Source organism: Eulemur rufifrons, chromosome 16 (assembly GCF_041146395.1).
Source record: "Eulemur rufifrons isolate Redbay chromosome 16, OSU_ERuf_1, whole genome shotgun sequence".
Lineage (NCBI taxonomy): Eukaryota > Metazoa > Chordata > Mammalia > Primates > Lemuridae > Eulemur > Eulemur rufifrons.
The window spans coordinates 6,676,292-6,696,785 of NC_090998.1; the positions used below are offsets into that span (position 1 = coordinate 6,676,292).

The 20,494-nt window shown below is 53.9% G+C and overlaps 1 protein-coding gene across 8 annotated transcripts in view; it reads left to right on the plus strand.

The window, feature by feature from the left end:
- Positions 1-989: 989 nt before the first annotated feature.
- Positions 990-20,494, plus strand: part of CD9 (CD9 molecule) — a 31,811-nt gene continuing 12,306 nt past the window's right edge. For 6 of the 8 annotated variants that reach the window (XM_069489430.1, XM_069489433.1, XM_069489435.1 and 3 more), the window contains exon 1: positions 990-1,189. In XM_069489430.1, coding sequence (XP_069345531.1) covers positions 1,124-1,189 — 66 coding nt within the window. In that variant the 5' untranslated portion in view covers positions 990-1,123. Of the gene's footprint in view, positions 1,195-1,533; positions 1,620-18,856; positions 18,871-20,494 lie in introns of all 8 variants that reach the window. The other 2 variants (XM_069489429.1, XM_069489431.1) reach the window with 2 other exon arrangements.

Here is a 20,494-nt window from a genome sequence, read left to right on the forward strand (position 1 = left end):
AAGGAGGGGGAATCTCCTCATCCAGTTGAGAGAATCTCTAAGGAGCGTTTAAGGAGCCACGGAATTCCTACACGTGAAGGGGGAAGGGCTGGCCACCAGCCAGCAGGGGCACACACCGTGTGCAGAGCTGGGCATTGTGACCATGGCATAGGGGTGGGATGCCAGGTCGGGCAGAAGGTCCAATGAGTGTTCCCTATAGGGCCTCGAAAGCAAGATGAGGAATTTTAACTTAGGTCATTGAATGTGGGGAGCTCCAGAAAGTTCTTGAGCTGAGGAGAAACACTCAGACATTCCAGAGGCACAGGAATGAGGGTGGCGTGGAGGAGTAGAAGCCTGGGCTACAAACCCCAAGTCCAGGAAGCGCTTAGGGACTGTCCAACCCTCAGTCATATTACGGATTCGGTGATCAGTATTTGATAATTACTTTCAAAAGCCTTCGATCTGTTTTCCCACGCAGACTGCAAGCTTCCCCCTACTCCACACCATGTGCCAACTGAGAGTGTTCAATGAGTCAAGGTCCGCCAGGAGACGCCCACGGGAGAAATAAAGCCAGGCAGCTTCCCTTCGAATCCGGGTCAAGGCAGAAGGAGCCCCCATTCTGGCAGCTGGCCTTGGGTGAGGGGCCTTTAGCCTGACGACCCGGGGAGGGTCTCCCAAACTGAAGGGCCTGGGCCGGACGCCCAGATTCAACAAGGGAGAACCGGAAGGTAAAAGTGGCAAGAGGTGAGGCCTGGAAAGCCCCCAGGACGGCTGGAGAGAAAAAGGGAGGAAGGAGGAGGATGGCGGTTAGGGGGTAGGGGCAACTCGGTGGGGACTGGGCTGAGCGGGAGGAAGGAGGGGACAGAAGCAGGAGAGGCTCCGCGGGGCGCCTGCGGCCGGAGGCGCTCGGAACCTGGGCGGGGGCGGGGCAGGTGGGGCCGGGAGGCGTGGTCGGCGGGGGTCGGCTTTTCTCGGCACATGCGCACCGCGGCCGGCCGCGCACCGTAAGGAGTGGCACTTTTAAAAGTGCAGCCGGAGGCCAGCCCGCAGCCACCAGCACGTCTGTCCTGCGCCGGGTCCCGCCCGTCCCAGCCGCGCGCCCCGGTCCTGCACCAGTCCGGCCCAGGCCAGTCTAGCCCGCACCATGCCGGTCAAAGGAGGCACCAAGTGCATCAAATACTTGCTCTTTGGATTTAACTTCATCTTCTGGGTGAGTGAGCGCGCGACTCCCACGCGCTCTTCTCCGGGGCCACCTGTTCCCAGACCCCAGCGGCTGTCCGCGGCCCAGGGTGCCACGGCGCCCCGGGGGTGCCGGCAGCTGGCACTGCCCGCACCGGGCAGGCTCTGGGCGGGAAGAGAAAGGGCGCTGCGGCTGCCAGCTGGCTCCTCGGCTGGGTCCGGAGTCGGGCGGGACAGGCACATTCGGGTGGAGACTCATCCGAAGCCAAGCCAGCGGGGGAGGCGGGGCCCTAGTGAATTTGGGCATACAGACTGGTCCCCGCCCGCTCCCTCCCTGAGGATTCGAGGTGGGCTTTGTGTCTGCTCCCACCCCATGCCGCTCCGAGTGCCAGAGGGGCAGGCAACAGGGAGAAGTGGAGCACCCCTCTTCTGGGAACGCAAGGCCCCGGCCAGGGAGGATCGTGGCAGGCAACGCAGTTCGTGACGGGGGGGGGGGGGTCTCCCAAGTGGTAGGGGGCGTTATGGGGGAGGATGCGGGTGCTCTAAAGGACTCGGTGGCTCAGGGAGAGCCCAGCCAAGAGCCGTTCTCAGTTTTAAACTGGAGAGGAAGGGGTGCGCAGCCGGCCAGCGTGGGCCCCGGGAACCCAGTCCCTGAGTGAGAGTGGGGGACCCCTCCACCCTGGAGGAGGAACCTTGCAGGCCCCCATAGCCTCAGACTTTGATTCTGAGCCACTGTGAGAAAATGTGAGCTCCCTCAAAGCTACCTGAAAGACTAGCTTGTCTTGATTTTTTTCCAAAGGGCGATAAATATCTCACTGGAGAGAACTCTGGGAGAGCTGGGGAGGGAAGGAGGGGCAGATGCCTATCTGTGCCTCTCGTGGGATGGGTACTGTGTTGTGCACTTCCGGGAGAGATTAGGTGCGGGGCGGGCCCAGGAGGGCCTCCAGCATTGCTCCCTCCCTGCCAGGCCCCCCAACTGCAAGCAAGGTGGGGCGCAGAGAGTGGACACTAACCTGGAGAGATCAGTAGGTCCCAGAGCACCAGGGACACCTGCTGCTGGCCACACTTAGCCTCTCTTCCAATGGGAAGGCCCATTGCCAGAGAGGCAACAGAAAGGCAGTGTCCACTCTACACCTTCCCTTGAGGGATTAAGGGACCACCCAGGGGCAGAAGCAAGGAATAAGGGACCTTTATGTCCTGGTTCTAAGGGCCACATTCCCTGCACACAGATGACAATATTTGCCCCTCTGCAGACAGGAAAGGGTTTGGAAAGGCAGTCCCTGTGCCACTCTCAAGAGAGATGGCAGTATAAACAGCTGTGTGCCACCAGGGGCTTGTAACCAAAAAATGCATTTATTCCCTTGGAGCTGGTCACTGAGGTCCCTGTGAACCTTGGGGCAAATCTGAGATTTACTACTCTCCCTGGAGCTGAAGGGGTGGTAGAACAGTTCTTGCAGCCTACAGAGACTGACCTGCCCTTGCATGAGTCATCGTACCCAGCACACACCCTAGTGAGGACAGCACAAGATGTGCCCCTGCCCAACCCTTGATCTGCTTTAGGAAGACCCTGCCTGCAGTGGGCACCCCCTCCTCCTGCTGTGCCCACCAACCCCAACAGCCTGCCAGCTGCCAGGCTGAGCTTCCTCCTCTCTCCAATCCCTGGCACCAGAAAGGAATGTTGGAAGGCAGCTGGCCCCGCCCCACCCCACCCTTGTCCTTTGGGGAGTTCTCCTCTCCCGTCTCTAGCACACTCTCTCTCCTGCCAGTCTGTTGGTTAGTCTTCAGCTGTCTGCTAGAGTGCGTCAAGGTTTGGGGCTGGAGTTAACCGCAGACTGCCACAGTGTGCCCCCATCTGTCCTGTGGCATATGCAGGAGGGTAATGGGAGGCTCCCAGAGTCTCCCAGTATCTCCTCAGTCTCTTGCCTGCTGGCCTGCAATCTGTCCACACTATCTTCAGCCTGCTGCCCCACTGGGATTCAGAGCTCCCGTGCCTGGGTTAGGTGCTGCTGGTTAGCTCTGTGGTCTGAAATAGAAATCACTTACTCTGGAAGTGTTTGGGTTGGAGTTGGACATGACTTTAGAGATCACGCAGTCCAGCCCTCTTATTCACAGGCAGCAGAGAAGTGGACAGGGGGTGATTGGCCCAGGATCACAGAGACCGAGCCAATACTATAACCAGTGGATCCCTTACTTTTCATTGTGTCCTCGTCCATCTCTATGACGGGCAGTAGCTATGTTTTCCTGAACTAATAATTACTGTTCATCTGTCCTGTGTTGGGGTCCCTGTGGAGACGAAGCTCTCATCCCCTCGGAGATGATGTAATGGAGGAATATTGCGGTCGGTCCGTCGTGCAGTCTGCAGAGCCCTTTCTTTTCCAACTCCCATCATACAGTCAGGAGGAAGCATTGTCCCCGCTTTACTGATGGTCGGGAAGCTTGTCCCCAGAGAGGTTAAGTGACTTACCCAGGGCTGTGGGGCAGGGTAGTCTCAGAAGTAAGTTACCCAGGTGGGTTTGGCTGGCCGGGTGGGAATGGAAGATGGCTGGGATGAAGCTCCTAAAAACACTCTCTCAAGGGGACTGCTTGGATTATGTTGTCACCACTTTCCTTTCTGTCTCGAGGCCAGGAGTTTATAAACTTGGCATTTGGGACCTGATGTGGGGCTTGTAAAGCAGGAGCTGTGAGGCCAGGGCCGCCAGCGCCTCGTGTACACAGGGTGCTGAGAGGGGGCGTGTGGCAGGGATCCAGAGAGGCCAGCCTCAGTGGCAGTGGGACAGCTGTGGGGGACAGGGAGGGGCTGTGCCTCCTGCTTGGCCTGCTCCCATCCCTGTGGGACACGTGTGACAACTGAGCCTGCGCGGCCTGCCCTTCCCAAGTCGGGCGTCCAATGCCACAGCCAAACCAGCAATCAGTCTGTTCTTCCAACGCCCCCGGAACCAAACCTCCCAGCTCTATTTCGGTTGTTTCTGCATTTCCTTCAGACCTCCCTGCCCACCCATCACCCAAAAAACTACTGAGAGGGAAAACATCTTCCGGGATGTCAGGGTGGCAAACAACACAAGTATTTCCAGCTGTAACGTGGGGAACCAAGGCTAGGGCCAGGTCAGGAATGTAACTTTCCCATCCGATCTTCCCAAATCCTAAGCCTGCCTGTAGGGGCTTTCTGCCCTCTTCACGGTCAGACAAGGGGACGAGCTCCTCAGGGCAAAGGGAGGAGAAATTCGGCTCTACTGAGAGAGCCCAGCCACCACCGCCCCTCCCTCGGCCCCTTGCTCGCTGCCTGTCACCCCATACCCTCCCACGCTGATGGAAATAGCAGGGGATTTCTCTGTCCCAAGAAACAGTGTTGCCTGGACCTAAGGGTGACTGCTGGGAAGCATGGACAGGGACGTGGACTGGAATTTAGAGACCTGTGAGTCCAGGTCTGTCCCCAACTGACTTTGAAGCCTTAGGCCAGGTCACTTTTGTGCTCCAGACCTCAGTTTCCTCATCTGTAGAACCAGTGGGTTGGAGCAAATGGACTCGAGGCGTCCTTTCAAGCTGAGTCTATGAAAACAACCCCACTCCACCTCCTATAGCAGTAGGACCTGCCCACACAGCCCAGAACAGGACTCAGGGATTGGAAATGTGTGGCGGATTCCAAGGCCTGTCCTCAGAGCCTGGCTTCTCTTAACCGTTACCTCTGGAGCAAGAACCTGGTTCTCTTTCCTGTCACCTCCATGTTCCCTCTGCTCACCCTGGGTGGAATCTCTCTGCCTGGGGTTCCGTTTTCATTGCCCCTGTACCTTGGCTCTTCGTGGTGGTACAGCTTAGTGGTCAGAGCGCCAGCTCTGGATTCGGTGCCCCCATCACCAGGTGGGCCCGGTGACTACCCCGAGGGGTTGCAGTGAGAGTTCAATGACAGTGCTCTTGGCATAGTAGATGGCACTAGCCGCATTGTTATTCACTAGCGGAAAGTAGATTGAGGCTGTGGGGAGGGTGGGTGCAATTCCCCGAGAAGTGTGGCAGTTTAAACGGATTGGCCGGAGCACACCCCAATCCGCACGTCTGCCTCCCTCCTTTCCACCTCCTCCGTGCCAGTGCCGGCCTCACTCTGCATCAAGACAGTGCCTCCATTGCATGGGTTGCTCCTCGTTAGACTGTAGGGAGGCCCCACTTCTGAAAATAAAACTGCATAGCAGACAAACCCTAAGACATCAGGATTCCGGGTCTGGGCAGGGCGTGTACAAGTTAAATGGCTCCACATCTGGTGCCCAGACTGCAAGTTTGGGGAGAGGTGAGTTGAGGCCAGGTGTCTGCATCTGCTAAGGAAAATGGGATATCACCCAGAATCTTCCTAGTCTCTCCCCAACCCCTCAAGGGTTGTCAGCAACAAAGACCCGACTCCTGATCACACACAAACACTCTGCCTCTTTCTTCTGCTCTTTTGTGCTCAAAGGAAGCTGGGGCTGTTTCAGGCCCGAATTTGGCAGTGTTTTGATAAGCAGCCGTATCGAGGGCCGGCCTGGCCAGAGCGCTGCGTCTAAGTGAGCCTTCTGCGGCCTTGGCTCAGAAACTAGCCTCTCGCACCTACTTTTGGGAGGAGTGGTGGGTAGGCTTCTCCCCTCCCCCCCACACAGCTGTGTGTCCTGGGTTTGTTTTGTCTGTCTGGTCTCCTGTTCTGTTCAATTTGACGAGGAGGCATGGCTTTTGGAATTGGTCGCACGGTTTGGATTGGAACTTAATAATACCTTGGAGTTACAAAAGCACCTTTTTGTCTAAAGAATACGAACCTGGATGGTTCCCGCCTGGGCACGTCTGGCTGTGAGGGCAGGGCCCGAGCTCTCCAGGTTGCCGCGGCTTTGGCTTCTGTAGTCCTGTCGCTGCCTCGCGGGCAGCGTGTGCAAGTGGACCTGCGTAGTGTTGCGTGGGGAAAGGAGAGCGAGAAGGAGCTGCGTGTGTGTGTTCTGTGTTCCTCCCTCCCCCAGGCTGGGGTCAGGGGACCACAGCCTGGCAGACACGGGCTTTACCTCTTACATACGGACCAGCAGTGACTTCGTTGTACCAGGTTGGAGATCTGGGTAAGGGCCGGTCAGACCCAGGCCCTCAACTAGCAGGAGAAATGTTTTGCAACTAGGAAATTCAGGAGACAAAAAGAGCTAATTTTTATACTTTTCTTAAATTTATGTTTTCGAGGTCTGACTGCAGATCACTTGCCTGTTTTATTCCATGGAAAAAGTCATGCTGGTCCAAGGGACATTTTCATTTTCCATCAAGCGATGGCATGCAGCTGTAGAAAGCAACATCCTGTCCCCAGATGAGATAATTTTATAATAATTACATCCATCTGGTAATTCCCTCCCACCACCGCCAAATTATACTTAGTTATGGATAGTTTTTAAGTACCGTATGTTGTCATCCTTGACTAGTAGATCTTAACGTTTTTAGGGAATTCCATGAAATCAGTGGGACCTGCCTCCAGAGAAACACTATGTCTGTTTTTTGGCTTTTCCTCTGGAGGTCCATAGACCTTAGGTTATGAGTGCCCATATGGGTTTTTCTCCCTCAGCGTCTAGGCACCCCATGCCCTGTCCTGAGCCCCGTGCTCCTGCCGTAAGAAACAGGTTGACTCACTGCTTTCCAGGAGTTGCGTGGAGGAATCACGGGGACTTTGCGAAAGACGTTAGAAACCCTGAGTTCCCGTGATGACCATGTGCAGCCCAGGCTGGAGAGCTGGCCTCCCTCCCATCCCCACTCTGACTCCCGGCTTAATCATTGCCCAAGGAGTGGTTTTGAGTCTCAATTAATTTAATAAGTGTTCTGTATTTCTAGTCCACATAAAAGATTCAACCTTATGAGCTTCCAGCCGAGTTTGGCCTCCTGGGCTAGGGCTCCCATAGCTTGGGTGATCTTTGTTGAGGAAGAGCAGAGCTCTTTCTTCTTCTCCTTCTTCCCACCAAGTAGAGGCCAGAAGGCTCAGCCCAGCCTTCTCTCATCTTGCCTCTGAAGACTTTCAGAAAGGAGGACCGTCTCCTGAGGGATCGTTTGGGGGTCTGGGCTCCTGAAGAGGGAATAAGCAGCCTGGTTAAATAACAGGCGAAGACAAAGCAGTCCGACTTGGAAAGAGGCCCAGCTTAATTTGATTCCAGAAAAGGGCCCTGAGTAGAGAGGTCTGGGGACTACTGACTTGGAGGAACATCAGAAACCTGGGTTTTAAGAGACCTTCTTGTCGAATCCTCTTGCCACACACGGTGCAGGAGAGCAGACGTGGTGGCTCTTGCCGGCTGTGTTAGGAAGTAACCCTTCTGCTTACCCAGTGCACATCCAAGGTTCCGGGGAACACCTCTGGGACCTGGGCAGGCCTGTGGCCCGTGACTCCTGCCAAGCACCCACTCCACACTGAGCTGCCAGCCTCAGGAAGCGGTCCCTTGCTTGCACTCCCAGTCTAAGCTGCCCGTTAACGTCCGAATGCAGAAACCACACAACACAGGGATCACAGGAGAAAATCCTTGACTGGGGTTTAAAATACCATAAAGTTAACTGGACAGTTTTATTAAATTCAAAACAGATTTCTATAACATTTTTGTTTTAATTTCCTTTAAACCTACATTGATTGAATCTATAGCATGATAATACAGTGTTTTTTGTTTTTTTGGTTTTTTTTTTTTTGAGACAGAGTCTTGCTCTGTTGCCCGGGCTAGAGTGCTGTGGCATCAGCCTAGCTCACAGCAACCTCAAACTCCTGGGCTTAAGCAATCCTTCTGCCTCAGCCTCCCGAGTAGCTGGGACTACAGGCATGCACCACCATGCCTGGCTAATTTTTTCTATATATTTTTAGTTGTCCAGATAATTTCTTTCTATTTTTTAGTAGAGACGGGGTCTCACTCTTGCTCAGGCTGGTGTCAAACTCCTGACCTCGAGCGATCCTCCCGCCTCGGCCTCCTAGAGTGCTAGAATTACAGGCGTGAGCCACCGTGCCCAGCCGATAATACAGTGTTATTAAAACTCTAAAAGATCAGCAAAATCATGCTTATTTGTGAGCTCATTATTGCTTTTCAAGTCAATAAAAGTTTGGTCGTTGAATCCACATCACCTCTCCCCGTCCAGGTGAGCAGGTGCATTGTGCCAGTTTGCGTGCATACCTCAGATCCACCCCCCAGCGCTGCTGAGCGTTTGTGGGAGCCATCCGCACCTTCCTCAGTGGCCCCAGTCCAGAGGCATGTGCACCCCAGAGACAGGAGGCCCTTCCCACTAAGACGTGTTCCCCCCGCTCTCCCTGGTGCAGTGTGAACACCTTCTGTCTTGTGACGTGGGGCTGTAGATTTAAATCTATCACTATTAAGCTCAAATGTTTTAAAGCTTCCTTTCTACAAGCCTGGGAAAATCTCTCCATACTCTACTTTCCTCTGCTCAAATCAGATTGTAGTCCTGACTTCCTAAGACAGACAACCCTTTACAGACCAAGAAAACTCACTTCAAATAAAAATTAGATTCTCCTCCGGTGCTGGGGAGGGGCACGCAGGCCTTCGTTGTAGCAGGAAGCTGGCGTCATCCTCACAGTGCAGGTGCCCCCAGGAACCCAGGGTGTGTCTCGAGAGCTCGTGCCCAGGGCTGTAACCCAGAGGCCTGTGCCGATGCCGCCTTGTTCCCCCTGCCCGTGCTGACAGGATGGCGCCGTGGGGAAAGGGCAGAGGCTCCGAGTCTCACTCTGGGGCCCTTTCTGTAGGGGATGCAAGGACAATGGCCACTTGATGGGCTGCAGACGCAGTGGCCAGTGGGCAGCTGCGGTGGTAGCTAAGCCCGAGTGAGAAGAGAGCCTGCTAAGTGGCCCTGGAGGGCCTGCTTGCCACCTTCCTTCCCCTGCGGGTGGGCTCTGCTGGGGACTTTGAGGATAGAAGATACCACTTTGGAAATGGGATCAGCTATGTCTAGGAGGGAGCAAGGGCAAAAGGGAGAAATTCGGGCTCTGAAATAAAAGAAACGATCGAAAAGACAAGCAATTTAACAAAATGATTGAGAATTTGGGCTTTGCAGTCAGATGGGTCTGGGTTCCAGTTCTAGCCCTGCCACTTATTTGCTGTGTGGTCTCAGACACGCAACTTAACTTCTGTGCCCTAGTTTTCTCATCTAAAAAATGGAAGATAATATGACTTACCTGCCGGGCCTACTGTGAAAATTAAATACGGGTGAAGTGCTTGGCATGGGCTTTGGGGCATAGATAGCAAATATTTGAGTGCTTGCTTCTAATACTTAAGGGACCTAAAATGAAGGCAGAGATCCTGGCAGAGGGGTAGGACAGGTGACAGGTTAGATGCAGGAGTTTAGGGACCTTGGCCCCCCACCCCTTTCTGGCTTGGGGCTCGGAATGTCCCATGCTAGGGGAGGAAGGCCACCAAGCCGCCAATGCTGGGAGTGCCTTTTTCCAGCGCTGCCAGTCCACATTCCACATGGCATTGCTTAAACTCTGTAAAAGAAGGGGCATCTCCCACCACCCAGGGCCATGCCACACGTGGTAACCAGCTGCACAGATGGGAGAGAGCCAGCTGGTCCAAGTGGCTAAAGTGTGTAAGCAGGAGTTGTGTGCATCGTCGCCAGACATCTCAGTGAGGCAAACACAATGGAAAACAAATGGGTGGTAGTCTGGAATTTAAAGCAAAACATCCCCAAAACAATCCCCCACATCAGATGATTTTGGTTAAGATCAGAATGCCTGCTTTCAGCGGAAAAGGGATTTATGGGCTGGCTGGTGTACGCTCCGCGTCTGGCAAGCAGGCAGTGGAAACTTGAAATGAGATTTCTTGTTTAGAAAGAGGTTACCTCGGGCAGGGGCCCTCCCTCCCAGTCAGCCCCGACGTCCTAACAGCAGCACACCATGGTAGCTGAAGCGTTTCTCCTAAGGCAGAGCAAGGGCTCTGGGTTTTAAAGGATGCTGACTTGTCCTTGGGTGGGAGGGTTGCACAACTCCTGAACTTGTCCAGACCGGGTAGCCACCTAATTTCTGTAAAGGTATGCTGACAAAAAGCCTACGTGGCCCTTCATTGGCTGCCACACCCCAGAGAGGAAACCAAGCTACCTCCCTTCTACCAGGGATGAGACAGGCAGTGGAGTAAATGACCTCTGTGTGGCACGGGCTGTGCTGTGCACGTTACAGAGAGAGAATCCTGACAGCTGGGTCGCTCGATCCTGCTCTGTGACCACGGGCAAGTCGCATTACCTCTCTGAGCCTGTTTCCTCACCACTCTCTGGGGTGGTCCTAACCAGCTCGCAGAGTATAAGGCAACTCTCTAAGAAGCAAAGGGGGCGGCAGGGCCTCACGGCATAGCTCCAGTCTCCCCTGCTGTTCCCCTACTCCCGTGCATTGCACTGCTGTTGCTCTTGCAGGGGGAGTGGCGCCCGTAAAGTAACGCCCCACACCCGCCTGAGGCCAGGCTCAACATTTACACACAGTGGCCCAGAAGTGCCAGGCCTAGCAAGGTCATGGCACCCACAGGCTCTAGCTGTGTTGGGCACCTTCGCTGGTCCACCCAGGAGCCCCCCAGGGGCACTAGAACCCCAGAAAGGGAGGCCACGAGGTCAGCAGGGGGCTAAGCATGTGCTTAGGGCACCAGCGACGCAGGTAAGCCTGAGGAGTCAGGGGGAAAAAGTACTTTTCTCAGTTTCTTTATGTTTATTTTACAATTATGATTTTTTTTTTATATTGAATGACATGGGTGGAAAGGTGGGTGCCATGATCTTCTCAGCGTCTAGGGCACTAAATGGCCACAAGAGGCCGAAGTCGGCTTCCTCAAGGACCTGGCTTCCCTGGGTGGTTGGGGTTTGCGGCGGACCAGGCTCCCCCCACCACACCCGCCCCCCCCACACACAGCTGCCCCTGTTGCTGTAAAGGGCAGTGTTAGTAGTGGGGCCCACTTACGACCCAGGGCCGTTGGGGGGGGTGGGGAGGGCCGGACTTGGCTGGATGGAAACACAGGCTCCTGGGGAGTGGCAGCTTCACTTTCCTTATCTGCGTCATGAAGGCACAATACAACCAACGTCTGAGGTTGTTCTGAGGAGCAATGGGATGTTTAATGTAAAGCTATTACCATGGGCCTGACTCACAGTAAGAGCTCACGTGTTAGCTCCTGCGGCTGTTGCTGTAGTTACTACTTCTGTTGAAAGTTTTTCAGATACCGAGGTTGTGTAAACACTTGTATTCATCCGTATCTTATTGCTTCAGTTCTGTGAAACCACGTCATACCGGCTCACTCAAAGTTGAAATTTTACCTCTAGCCTTCCTCGTTCTCAGAACATGAATTGCAGGACTTATCTTTCTACTGTCTACAGAATGCTCGTTTCTGAGACCTCCCCAGTTTGGGGAAGGGGACAGGGAGAGCTTTGCAGTTTTGCACTTTACTGGAAAGGCCCCGTGAGGATACCCCCGCTGGCAGAGGGTCCCCTTGTGGAGCTTAACTGGAAATTTAATTTACAATGAAAATGGAAGGAAAAGTCTACTTTGCATGCAGAACAAGAAGGTGGTCTCAGCACCTCTCCTTCAGTTCACTCCTGAGCCTCCCACGAGGGACTGATTCCTCTAACCTAGAACTTTCTGGACACCTAGAGCACCCAGAACCAGGTCCCAGAGAGGGGCAGAGCCAAAGTCACGTTGCTTGTGTGGACACTGGGGTAGACAATGAGCGGAAGTAGAGCTGGCCCTGAGGGTGCATTTTCCTTGGGACCACCACCGCTCCAGCCTCACCAGAGGGAAAGAGAGAGAGAACAAACCCAAGGGGGAAGTTAGTGGTCAGTGCCCTCCCTCTGGGCCCTCATCGGGGCTGGGGTTGACACCCTGAATCTGAAGCATCAGTCGTCAAGCCACGGCAGGCAGGGGAATCCTTGTCACCAGGGTAAGGTTTAAGTCAGAGCATTTTGCCAAATTCAGCATGTCCAAGGCACCCTCCTGTCCCCCAGGAAAAGTTCTTAGGGGTCCCCATCCTGCCCGTTCACCAGCTGGGCAGTGAGGAAGCACAGTGCGTGGAGAAGCGTAGCTACAAGCTGTCTATGGGACCGGGTTCTGTTTGAGCTGCCTCTTGCTGGCTGTGTCTTTTTGAGTCAGTTGCTTAACATCTCTGAGCCTGATTTATCTATAAAATAAGGGCGATGGAAGGATTCAATGTGAGACTGTACATAAACCACCCCGTGTAACGTGTGGGGTGCTCGGGTCTTCAGAGCCAGTAACTGCTACTACGCGTGTTGCTAAAGTACGGTCGTGGGTGTTCTTTCTTTTCCCTTCCCCAGCCTCTGGAGGGGTGGCTGACGGACAGGAAAGCCTGCCAGAAGTCAAGTCAGCACTAAGCTAGATAACCTACAACCTGACCATCAGCCTCTGAATGTATTTTTTTAGTTGTTTTTTTCTAGAGTTAGGGCGGTTTAGGGAAAAGGTCCACCCTCAGGCGTAAGAGCCTGGCCTGGGAGCACAGCAGGCTGCTGCAGTGGGGGTGGGGGCAGTTTTTGTCCAGAGTGCCTGCTACAGGCGGTGGGAGCCTGTCATGTGGGGGCCCCACTGAGTCACGAGGGCCTGTTGCCGGAGGAAGGCTCAGGGGCAGGGCCCGGGTGATGGATGCGCCTTTGGGAGCCAAATGCAGGTTCCAACTTGAGCTGTTTACTACGACTTCCTGGCTCAGCGGGTTCACAGGGAATTGTCCAGCCAGCGTCTCTCCCCTCTTACCTCTTGCTCCCTTCCCGCTTAACCTCTCCCTGCGTCCTCGCCCTTAGCTGTCACCATGCAGCAGTTCCAAGGGGGTCCCCGGTGCACAGCACATGGCTTCACAGTGCCGGTCAGAGCATTTGAGCCCCAGCTCTGCAAGCCGTAGCGTAAAATGGGAGGGCCAGACTCTGCCCCCTCGCCGGGCTGTGGCTGTGCGCTCTGCCTTACCTGGACAGGGAACCTCAGGTCCAGAGAAAGCTCACACCTCCCGTCCAAGCTGATCTCTGGGTTCAGAACCCCCAGAGAGAGCTTTTCCCTGTCCTTCCTGATTGTTCAGAGTTTAAACAAAGACCCAGAATAGTGGTTCTTAAGGTCTAGACTGGGACTGCAAATTTGCATGTCTGACAGGTTCCCAGTGCTGCCACTGCTGGTGGTGGGTGCCGGGGGTTGGGGGGGCTGGTGCTCAGTGTCACACTTTGAGAACCTCTGGCCTGGGGAAGGGTTACAGGGGTTGCCTTTGATGAAACAAATTTCTGAAGATTCCAGCACTGCCTTAGGACAGTAGCTGGGTAGAAGCCCCAAGGGCAGAAGTTGTCTGGATAGGAAATAGCCCCAGGCTGTGCCTGCCCAGGTCCCCAGCATGCTTTTACCCCAAGGAGGGACTTCTGTTCTCTAGGGCTGTGATCTCTGGGGCTTTCCACCTGGACCCTAGTAAAACTGAAGTTAGTAATATGCCCTTGTTGCTATCTTGAAATTCTGCCATGAGCTAGTAGTGTACTTGTGGTCCTTAAGGAGAGCAAGTCATGGCAGTTTTTTTCTGCTGATTAGAATGGAGTTTGCTTTTCTTGTTGATGTTGCGCTAGTCTGCCCAAGTGGCTTTGCCCTTCCAAAGACAACGGCTCCAGCCCTAATTTGGAGGTGGGGGAGGAGGACGCAGGGACAGGGCTGGAGAAGGCTGCGGGCACCGGATCCTGTCTGTTCTTGCTGGCGCTGGCCGGCCCAGCCTCCTGACAGTGAATCAGCCCGTCCAGGCTTGGCATGCAGTGGTGAGCCGAGGTTGCCATGGAGATGGGTGAGGCCCGGAGCCCACAGGTCTGGGTGGCCTGACTTGTTTTTCAATGTTGAGGCCTGTGTGAACATAGAGGGCCTCCCTCCACTCCTGGCTTTCTGGAAGTGTGACTGAGGTGCTGGGGTCTGGGAAAAGGTTGGCGGGGGAACCCTGCGCCCACAGCTTCTGTCTGTTGCTGACTTCCTGGGTGTGGTGGACAATTATGCCTAATGGTCTCCCAAGGCTAGTACAAAACAAAAACAAAAACAAAAACCAGCGCTGATAAGCATCTTACGGAGGAAGGGACTTACAGAGGTCAAAGATTCCTTTCCTGCCCAACCCAGGGAGTCTCTCCCTCTGTGTTATCTGCTCCTGTGGTGGCTCCTTTCTGCAGGGTCACCTGTCCTGGGCCTGCCATCCAAGGGAGGACAGCGCCCAAAGGGAGCACACAGGCTCCCTTCAACCCTCCTTCCCGCTTGCTGTGGCCGTTCCCACGGGTCGTGGTGAAGCACCGTGAGGCAGTTTGTGGGTATGAGGAAGGTGAATTTATCCATCTTCCTCCACCACACAACCTTTACAGACTCTCGGAGGCTAGAAAACAGAGCTCCAGTGTCCTAAATTACCCTTTTGTCGCCTGGCCACCTTCTCAGATCACAGAACACACAACCAACGTCCACAGAATTCCCCACTGTCACCTCACGTCTCTCTCAAGGGTATTGTTATTATTGTTTTTGTTATTGTCCATCCTTTGTTCCCTACAGAATCTGGCTGGTTCTAGCACTACGATTTCAGGGTGTTTTCAATGCATCACCTCGGTCAATCCTCAGCTTGAGTCTGGATCGAAGGCAGCGCAGGTGTCAGACTATGTTTGCTGTACATGAGGAGGCTAAGGGTCAGAGAAGCTGGGGAAAGTGCGCAGTGTCATAGACGACTAAGTGGCAGTGCAGAATTAGCACCCGGAGTCTACACCGTCGCTAGCCCAGTCCTCGACAGAGGCGTGCACTGAAACTCCCGGGAGCACGCAGACTCCCCTGCCGTGGAACTGGGGCAGGTGCGTGTCTAGAATTCTCCCCCAGGCAATTCTGATGCCCACCCCATGTAGAACCAGGCCCTGGGTAGCACAGCCGGGCAGGTGACAGGAGGCGGCACCGAGGCCTCTTCCTCCTTGCTCACTATTCTGTCTCCTGCTGAAATTTTTGCAGCATCTTTTGGCCGTGGGTTCAGCAGAGTAACCAAATGCTTTTCAGAAGGACAATGGGAAGGAGGGAAGAAAACCATCCCTTCTTCCGGGCCTGGTGCAGTCACCGCCCTCCTCCAGCCCCTCCCAAAGTGACAGGTGTGGCCGCCTCACAGAGAAACCGCGGTGGGGAGTGACCTGCTGTCCACTTACTAGGCTTTCTAAGACGGGTAGGAGAAGCGTTACAAACATTTTGTCCTTTTAAAAAACTGTATGGCCAGTTGGGTCCTATTACAGAGGAGGGGGTTTGGGGGAAAAGGCTGCCTAGCCCAGTCCGACCACCCAGTTTGTTTGCTGTGAAAGGATTTTTCCTTGCAGTGGGATTTGTCCCATAGGCAAATGTGGTTCCTCCCGCCTGAGGGGTGGCATGCGGTGCCCCTGCCCCACACGCCGAAACCTCCTTCTTCATTCAGCCGGTTGCTCTTTCCCCGTCCCCTCCTAACGCCTGCCCGGAGAGTTCCTGTCGGTAGGCCCCGTGCACTCGCACCTGCTCAGCCTCTGACTGGGGCCCGTTCTGCAAACTGGGCACAGGGTCCTCAGAGCAGCCAAGTGCCCCTAAGCTCCATTACACGTAGGTTTTTTGTTGTTTTTTTTTTTTTTTTTAATCTTCTCTTGGAATTGGAAATGTTTCCTTAAACTGCAGGTGTGTGTTTCAAGTGTGAGATTTCTGAACCTGTCCCTGCCACAGGGTTTGCAGCGTGAGTCACTGAAGCCCTGCCTTTGTGTGGGTGCCTCTGGCGCACTGTGCTCCCAGGGGTGGGAGGTGTGGGAAGAGAGAGGTGACCAGGACACCATTCACCCTGGGCCGGAATTTGGGACAGGGCAGGGCTCTCGTGTCTCCTGAGGCTGGCATCAGCCCCAGGTGACCAGCTTACCTGTGTGTTGATCCACAATTCGAATGTCTAACTGGACTTCTTTGAGGGATGGGGTGTTGGTAGAGTTCAAATTAAGAGTGAGGACAGGCTGGGCGCAGTGGCTCACGCCTGTAATCCTAGCACTCTGGGAGGCCGAGGCGAGAGGATCGCTCGAGGTCAGGAGTTCGAGACCAGCCTGAGCAAGAGCGAGACCCTGTCTCTATTAAAAAATAGAAAGAAATGATTTGGACAGCTAAAACATATATAGAGAGAGAGAAAAAAAAAATTAGCCGGGCAGGGTGGCACATGCCTGTAGTCCCAGCTACTCGGGAGGCTGAGGCAGGAGGATTGCTTGAGCCCAGGAGTTTGAGGTTGCTGTGAGCTAGGCTGACACCACGGCACTCTAGCCCGGGCAACAGAGTGAGACTCTGTCTCACAAAATGAATTAATTAAATAAATAAATAAATAAATAAAAAGAGTGAGGACAACAAGGTATGGACTTTTCATAAACATTGTTTTTCAAAAGACTGTATAAGGATTTGCCCCTAAATCATGCATTGTGACATTCATCACATACAGGAAAGGGACATCTTTGTCATCTACCAGATACACCCTAACCAGCCCTCGTGGCAAGTAACTGTTCTCTGTGGTTTCTGACTCTGGTGAGATGCTGGGAGATGGAGCCTGAGGAAAAGCCGGCAGGAAAGGAGGCTCGTCCGCAGGGAGAGGACCAGGAGAGGAAGTCCAGGGGCTTTCAGAGGTTCTCTTTCATTGAAGTAGTCGTTCATTCATTGAAAAGTTCTTTACTAACGACTGCTCTGTCCAGAGTGTGGATGGGGCAGGGGAGATACAAGAATGACTCAGAAGTCACCCTGACCACAAGGAGCTTTTGCCCTGGTGAGACGTGACACAAGCCCAGCGTAGAGGGAGGCAGAGTGCGAGCACTTTGAGAAGGCCGGTGCAGGGCAGGGGGGAATCTGGGTGGGAGGCAGCGTCTGTGGGGAGGGACCTTGCCGGAACAGAGGCGGCGTGCGTGAGGCTTGTTTGGGAAACCGAGAGGTTTTATCTGAGGAGCAGACGAGGAAGAGGCAGGGTTCCATGGCGTCGCTGCTGCGAGATCCAAACAACATGAGGACTGAGCAGAAGCCTGGGAGTTGGCGAGGCCTCTGTGCTGGCGAGAGACGGCTGCGTGTCTGCAGAGTCGGGGCAGGGACTTGAGCAGTGACTGGGTAGTGAGGATGCAGGTGGTTAAGAGAAAGTGCAGAGACACTTGAAGGCGCTACGAGTTGACAAAAGAGAGAGTTTTGTTTCTGGTTTTGTTCTGTTGGGTTTTTTAGGAGAGCGAGACCTGCTCATGTGTTGTTGGCAAAGGGCAAAAAGGTGGCAGAGACAGGAAAGAGGTCAGTTAACGGAGAGAGGCCCCGGCTGCTTTGTTGTTTTTATATACACTTAGTTTTAGACCTGCGGAAAGGTTGCAAAGATAGTTTAGAGCGTCTCTCATCGTTCTCCCCAGCTTCCCGCGTTAACATCTTGTGCTACCACGTTGCACTTGCCTCACCAGGAAACCAACACTGCTACGCTCTGCTAGCCCAGCTCCAGACTGACTTGGATTGCACTAGTTTTCCCACTAATGTCCTCTTTCTGTTCCGGGATCCCTTCCAGGACACCACATGACAGTTGTCATGTCTCCTTGATCTCCTCTGGTCTGTGGCAGTTTCTGTCTTTCCTTGTTTTCCATGACAGTTTTGAGAAGTACTGGTCAAGTGTTTTGTAGACTGTCCTCGATTTAGGTTTGTCTCATGTTTTTCTCATGGCCCGTCATCTTCTGAGAAAGTGACACGAGTAAAGAGAGGAAGAAATGTCCGACAGAACAATGGGGAGAACTCTGCTTTGCTTGCTGCGCTATCAAAGGAATAGAGCAGAGCCATTTCTGGCCAGATGGCAAAGGAGCTTTTCCCAGCAAAACTAGAATGTTTCCATTTGGCTTTTGTTGGAGACAAAAGAGGAAACTAGGCAGACTGTGCAGGGCCTCAGGCTGGGAGTAGGGGCTCTGGACTTCTCCTCCCCACCCCCACCGAGCCCCCGTCCCTCACCTCCCTCCGCACCCCACCCCCACCAGACCAGTTAGGGACCGGCAGGAGGAGAGCAGGTATTGTGCAACTGGGCATCAGCATCAAACCTGCTTGGGCCCCTGCACTGCTGGGCCACAGAGAGACAGCCAGTTAATTAATTAATTAGCCTGGGGGGTCGCCATCAGCTCTGTGGCTTCCCAGACCCCATATTCTTATTTTATGGAGTCCCCTGATGATTCACCTGGCGCCCTGTTTTAAAGGCTAGAGCTGTTTTTGGTTCTTGCTGCTGGTCCCTCTCCATTTAGTTTCTCCTGTTACTAATGTAGCTGGGGGTGAGAGCCGGGTGAGGCAGGGGAGCCCCTCTCTGCCACACAGAGAGTGAATTCTCCTAGGAAGCACTCTGGAGCTCCTCCGATAGTGTTGCCTGAACAACCGGGCAGGTACCAGTTATATAGTTTTGTGACCCTGTGACCCCAAGCTGTTGTGACTCAGCCAACTGGAGCAATTTCTCCAATAGCATTACAGAAAATAGGGCCACTAATGGCTTACATTGCATCCCCTCCGGCCAGTTAACTCAGTAACTTGATCGAAAAAGACAGCATGGTTCACTTCTCTGTGATTTTTATAAACCAAGTGTTTCCAGTCCTGGCTCTGGCCCTCCCCTCCCTCTGGTTTTCTTGAATCTTCTTTTATTTATTTATTTATTTATTTTGAGACACAGTCTCACTCTGTCACCCAGGCTGGAGTGCCATGGCATCGTCATAGGTCACCGCAACCTCAAACTCCTGGGCTCAGGTGATCGTCCTGCCTCGGCCTCCCGAGTAGCTAGGACTACAGTTGTGCACCACCACGCCCAGCTAATTTTTTTTATTTTTGTACAGTTTGGGTTTTGCTATGTTGCCCAGGCCGGTCTAAAAATCCTGGCCTCAAGTGATCTCCCAGGGTACCGGGATTGCAGATGTGAGCCACCACTCCCGGCCCCTTCCTCCTCTCACACAGTGAGTTTGGGGGCATAAGAGACTGAGACTTACTACAGATTTTTCCACAGCCAGCTGCTTTTTCTGCCTCATTGTAGCAAAGTGTTGTGGCTTTGACAACCAGTGAGCATGATGTTATTTTGGGGTGGGATCCAAACACACGGGACTTCCGACTCCTGCATCTGGCCTCGTCCTTGGCCGAGTTCAGACCTGAAATGCCTCCTTTCCTTTCTGGTTGCAACTCTCCAGCGCAGTGTGCCTCTGACCACCTGTACGCGCGGACCAGATAAAGGACTGGACTTCTACAAATTGGCTCTGGGTCCTTGAAATTAAGGCTCTCTATAAAACGGAAACCTCCTACCACTGGAGGTTTCACCTGGGTGCCCGTCATTATCCGAGCGTGGAATCGTTCCCAAAGGGACCCAGCTCCTGCCCGTGAGACGCTTCTGTGCAGAGTGTAGCTTTACGTCATCTCTTGGAGCAGAGTTCCTTTGCTGGCCTGGACTGTTTTCCTTCTTTCCTGGTGACTTGTTGAGTTTTCCTGGCAGATGAGGGGTGAGAGAGTAACTTCAGTCATCAGGAGATAAGATGACTTGGAGATAATTCCCGGATAAGCACAAGCCTAGAGCAAAAAGGACAGCAATGAGCACTGCTGCTGTCACGTCCCAGGTGCTCACAACAGCATCACCGAGACCAGGACGAGAGGGAGGACCAGGCTGAAAAACAGGCTGTGGCTAAGTGGTGACCAAAACTGGGCTCCCGCCTGCAGTTTTCAGGTTCACGCGTTTATGTCTGAAAGGAGACCGCAGCCTCTGGCTTCCAATTCCCAGGGGCCTCGTGGGGCCTCCCGTGTTGGGGTGGGGGGAGGGGAAGTATTAACCTTGTTCCTTTAGCTCCCCAGGGCCCTGGGGACCTAGGCCAGGGCCTGCCACCAGCAGAGTCAAGACCCCCGAGTGTGCACTGTCCAGTCCCGAGTGTGTGCGGGTTTAAGCCACACCCCTGTTCCAGCCGGAATGCTCCCAGTGGGGCCCACCACTGGCGAGCCGCCTGGGTGCTCCCGGTGGTCGGGAGGGGCTCACTTCCCCCCTACAAAGCAATGCTCTGCTGTCTGGATTAGGCCAGGAGACCCTCACTCACCCGCATGTCTTTTATTAATAAGAAGGAAATCTGACCCATGTTTGAACTCAAAGCACTCAGGTTCATTTTAACTTTAAAATTCCTACAGCTTCGTGAGTTTTTCTCTTCTCCATTGTCCAGCCATGGGGCATTTGGCGTTGTGCAATTGTAACTATGTTTGGGGTCGCCTTACCTAAGGTGAGGTCTGAAAGATTTGGGAGGACGCTGAGTGACTGTCCGCAGGGCTGGCAGTGCCGCGCTGGTGGGCCTTTGTGCTGATGAAGTGAAGTTATTCTCCCAAAGCCCATTTGACACCTCCTTCTTCAGAAGCACTTCTAATATAATCTCCTATATTCTTTGGCCGTACTGA